This window comes from Physeter macrocephalus, chromosome 7, assembly GCF_002837175.3.
Source record: "Physeter macrocephalus isolate SW-GA chromosome 7, ASM283717v5, whole genome shotgun sequence".
In the NCBI taxonomy this organism is placed as follows: domain Eukaryota; kingdom Metazoa; phylum Chordata; class Mammalia; order Artiodactyla; family Physeteridae; genus Physeter; species Physeter macrocephalus.
In genome coordinates this window covers 28682766-28688049 of record NC_041220.1, presented here as the reverse complement: position 1 = coordinate 28688049, position 5284 = coordinate 28682766, and the positions used below count along the sequence as shown (strand labels likewise).

At 36.5% G+C, this 5284-nt stretch overlaps 1 protein-coding gene across 1 annotated transcript in view; it reads left to right on the top strand.

The window, feature by feature from the left end:
* Window positions 1-3324, top strand: part of TTC29 (tetratricopeptide repeat domain 29) — a 264216-nt gene extending 260892 nt beyond the window's left edge. Inside the window, exons 12-13 of the mRNA XM_024126651.1 lie at window positions 2568-2637; window positions 3193-3324. Coding sequence (XP_023982419.1) covers window positions 2568-2637; window positions 3193-3223 — 101 coding nt within the window. The 3' untranslated portion in view covers window positions 3224-3324. The remainder of the gene's footprint in view (window positions 1-2567; window positions 2638-3192) is intronic.
* Window positions 3325-5284: the final 1960 nt, after the last annotated feature.

Here is a 5284-nt window from a genome sequence, read left to right as displayed (position 1 = left end):
ATGACTCTACTACCCAAAGCAATCTACAGATTCAATGCAATCCCTATCAAATTACCAATGACATTTTCCACAGAACTAGAACAGAAAATTTCACAATTTGTATGGAAACACAAAAGACCCTCAATAGCCAAACCAATCTTGAGAAAGAAAAACGGAGCTGGAGGAATCAGGCTCCCTGACTTCAGACTATAGGACAAAACTACCGTAATCAAGACTGTATGGTCCTGGCACAAAAACAGAAATGTAGATCAATGGAACAGGATAGAAAGCCCAGAGATAAACCCACACACATATGGTCACCTTATCTTTGATAAAGGAGGCACGAATATACAGTGGAGAAAAGACAGCCTCTTTAATAAGTGGTGCTGGGAAAACTGGACAGCCACGTGTAAAAGAATGACATTAGAACACTCCCTAACACTATACACAAAAATAAACTCAAAATGGACTAAAGACCTAAATGTTAGGCCAGACAGGAGAAAACTCTTAGAAGAAAACACAGGCAGAAAACTCTATGATATAAATCACAGCAGATCCTTTTTGATCCCCCTCCTAGAGAAATGGAAATAAAAACAAAAATAAACACATGGGACATAATGAAACAAAAGGTTTTGCACAGCAAAGGAAATCATAAACAAGATGAAAAGACAACCCTCAGAATGGGAGAAAATATTTTCAAATGAAGCAACTGACAAAGCATTAATCTCCAAAATTTACAAGCAGCTCATGCAGCTCAATATCAAAAAAACAAACAACCCAATCCAAAAATGGGCAGAAGACCTAAATAGACATTTCTCCAAAGAAGATATACAGATTACCAACAAACACATAAAAGATTGCTCAACATCACTAATCATTAGAGAAATGCAAATCAAAACTGCAATGAGGTATCACCTCACACCAGTCAGAATGGCCATCTTCAAAAAATCTACAAACAATAAATGCTGGAGTGGGTGTGGAGAAAAGGGAGCCCTCTTGCACTCTTGGTAGGAATATAAATTGATACAGCCACTATGGAGAACTTTACGGAGGTTCCTTTGAAAACTAAAAATAGAACTACCATATGACCCAGCAATCCCACTACTGGGCATATACCCTGAGAAAACCATAATTCAAAAAAGGTCATGTACCAAATTGCAGCTCTATTTACAATAGGCAGGACATGGAAGCAACCTAAATGTCCATCGATAGATGAATGGATAAAGAAGATGTGGCCCATATATACAATGGAATATTACTCAGCCATAAAAAGAAATGAAATTGAGTTATTTGTAATGAGGTGGATGGACTTAGAGTCTGTCGTACAGAGTAAACTAAGTCAGAAAGAGAAAAACAAATACCAAATGCTAACACATATATATGGAATCTAAAAAAAAAAAAAGTGGTCATGAAGAACCTAGGAGCAGGACGGGAATAAAGATGCAGACGTAGAGAATGGACTTGAGGACACGGTGAGGAGGAAGGGTAACCTGGGACGAAGTGTTAGAGTGGCATGGACTTATATATACTACCAAATGTAAAATAGATACCTAGTGGGAAGCAGTCACAAAGCACAGGGAGATCAGCTCAGTGCTTTGTGACCACCTAGAGGGGTGGGATATGGAGAGTGGGAGGGAGATACAAGAGGGAGGAGATATGGGGATATATGTATATGTACAGCTGATTCACTTTGTTATAAAGCAGAAACTAACACACCATTGTAAAGCAATTACACTTCAATAAAGATGTTAAAAAAAAAGTAGAAGGGCAGATATGAAAGTTAAGTAATAAATTAATATTTCTGTTTATGTCTAAATTTCCCATATCTTATTTGATTATTTGGATACTTTATATTGCTCTCTAAATTAATTGTCCTTCAGAGTTTTGCTTTAACAAGTCATCTTATCCCCAAACAGTGGCTGTTCCATTTGCCATTTCATATATCACAAGAATTCTGTGGGTTAGGAATTCGAACCTGGCTTGGCTAGACATCCATTGAGGTTACCCAATGATAATACTCAACTGACAGATGGGTTGATCTGAAGGATCCAAGAAAGTTTTACTCACAGAGTGGAGCTTTGGCGGGATGGCTAGAAGGCTGGGCTCAACTGGGACTGTCAACTGGAGCATCTGTACATGGCCTCACCAGGATGGCAATCTCAGGGTGGTAGGACTTCTTATATGGCAACTGGCTTCCTCCAAAGCAAGCATCCTAAGAGAACCAGGTGGAAGCAGCATAGCCTTTTCTTATCTAGGTTTGGAAGTCATGCAGTCACTTCCTCCACATTCTGTTGATTACAAAATAGTACTATGCCTAGCCCAGTTTCAAGAGGAGGGGAATTGGTTTCCACCTCTTGAAGGGGAAGTGGCAAGGTCATACTTTTGAGGAACGTGTAGAGTTGGAGATATCATTGTGGCCATCTTTGACCAATATAATCTGCACTGGTGATACAAGTGATACATAAACTTTTGTCATACAGGTGATAAGGGTAGATACCCCTGAAAAGAGATTCCCATGTTCAAACTCAAAAGAACTGTAAACTGTATTTGTGATAAACCATTAAATGTATACATCTTTTTTTCTGTAGGAGGGTCTAGAAGATCCACAATGGAAAGTTTATATCAAACCTCAGAGTTTTCAGAAGAGGACCTCTGTGGGTATGATAAATCAAGTTAAAGTTTCTATTAAGTATCCACATTATGCAAGATACTAAGTATAATGTAATTCTCCAAACACAAAAAAAGTAACTTCATCCAACACTTGATAAGCTAATACTGAAACACTGGTTAAAAAAAAAAAAGAAAGAAAGAAATCATAGAGGTACTTTTAAATAATACATAAGGTTAAGTACTTTTAATCTTTTAAGCTATGTCTAAAAATTACAGAATACAAAATCCAGTCGACCCTTGAACAACATGGAGGTTAGGGATGCCAACCCTCCCCACAGTCAAAAATATGCATATAACCAATAGTCAGCCCTCCGTATACATATTTTTCTCCATATCCTCAGCTCTGCATTTGCAGATTCAACCAGCCACTGATATAGTACTGTAGTATTTACTATTGAAAAAAGTCTGCATATAAGTGGACTCCCACAGTTCAAAACCATGTTATTCAAGGTCAATTGCAATATCTTAAAAGCAAGGTTTTTTTTTTTTTTTTTGCTTTCTAGTCCAATATAAAATTTAATTTTATAATTTATTTTATTTCAGATTTCCAGATAATCAGAAAAATGAGACTTAAACCAACTTTTGACTCAACAACAAATCAAGAAGTAATTTATCATATCCCTTCAGTCTTTGATACCTGTAATATGAGTATGTTACAAATAATACAGTTATAATAAAACTATGACTACATTTTCATTGGATTTTGTATTATAATTTGCTACTACAAATTTATTCTAAAACATCTAAATCCATGAAAATTAAATATATCCCGAATGCTTAGAAATATCAATAATTATCCATAAGCTAAACTGTAAAATTTTCCTCTTATCCATTATTCTACCAGAAATAGTGCTATTACACTTGATCTTAGCCAAAAGGCTGAGAAGCAATAGAAGTAATGCTATTATAGAGTCAAAATTTGGTTGTGTCTAATGAGAAAATTGTTTTAAGCTTAAGGAAGTCTATGCTGAATAAAGGTAGGAAAAGATTTACTAAAATTCCTGGGAACGTTTTCAACATATGTAAAAGGATTGTAACCAATAGAGACTATCATACTGATAAGTACTGCTCAAAACAGTCTGCTTCACCCAGGTAAAGGAAAACTCTGTTTCCTCTATTTGCCCCACTTCTGACACCAAATGTGTGAGTTTTTCCACTCCAGTTCTCAGCAGACACTTACTGGGTGTCTTACAATTTAACTTAATTCTGACACTAACTGCCAGGAGTTGGCACAGACCACAGATTAAGGGATCAGGTCCGTAAGACTGTCCCCCACTTCATGTGCCAATTGCAAGTCCCAGCTTGTCACCTGTACTTCTGGCTGAATTGGCTACAAACTGAGGATTCCTACAACCCCCTTCTCAGCTTCAATAATTTGCTATAACAACTCACAGAACTCAGGGAAGAAGATACTTACACTTTCCAGTTTATTATAAAGAGTATAATAAAAGATATAGATGAACAGAAAAATAGAAGTATAGGGCAAGGCATGGGGTAAGGGAAACAGAACTTCCATGCCTTCCCAGGGTGTAGCTCCCTCTGAGCACCTCAGTTCATTCACCAACATAGATGCTCCCCAAATCCTTTCAGTTGTTTTTTATGGAGGCTTTATTACCTAGATATGATTGGTTAAATCATTGACAATTAGTGATTAACTCAACCGCTAGCCTCTCTCTCCCCAGAGGTCAGGACATAGGGTGGAAAATTTCAACCCTCTAGTCACATGGTTGACTCCCCTGACCACTAGCCCCTCATTTTATGGGCTTTCCAAAAAGTCACTTTATTAAAATAAACCAAGGTGTGGTTGAAAAGGTCTTGTTATTAATGGCAAAACATGCTTCTTTCGCCTTTATTCATCTCTCCAGAGTTGTTTACGGTGCCAGAGACAAAAAACAAATATTAATTTATCATATAATATTAGGAGTTCTGTGCCAGAAACCAGAGGAAGACCACATATATATTTCTTATTACAACATTGCACTGTGTAAAAGTATATTTTATGATACTTTTAGCTGATAGTATATAATGTATCCACACCAATTTTAAAAGACTATGAAAATCCTTCAGTCTTAGTCTGCTCCCCTAATGTGACTTACAAAATGAGAGGACATAGCTGAAATAATTATGTGCATAATTTCTAGAGATTTGCAGGTCTAGGGGAATCCATAAATGAAATTCTTTACCAAAAATAAAGACTTTTACTCCCACTTAACCTTAGTTAATATACACTTTAATTTTGGTTCTTTTTAATTCCTCATGATTAAAGTGTGGGGACTAACCCTAGAACACTGTGGTGTGGAGTCATACTGCTTTCACATAATAGTGATGCATCCACACCCTGCTCAAGGTGATGATTCAGTGCAAATACCAAAAACTGTAGATGAGGTAAGTGGAAAAATAGAAGAATTATTCTTTGTTGTTTATTAAATCAATAAACCCAATTTCCACAGCATCTCTGTTTCCTGAATTTTTTTTTTTTGCCATTCCCACAGACTTCTGTTTTGTTTTGCCCAAGAAGTAGAATTAAAGTCTGTTTATCTCTTTAAGGAAACCCCAGATGTCTCCATCAAGACTTGCAAAATATTGAGACAGAGAAATAAATTGGTTAAGGAGGTTTTCTGAGAACACATTTTGT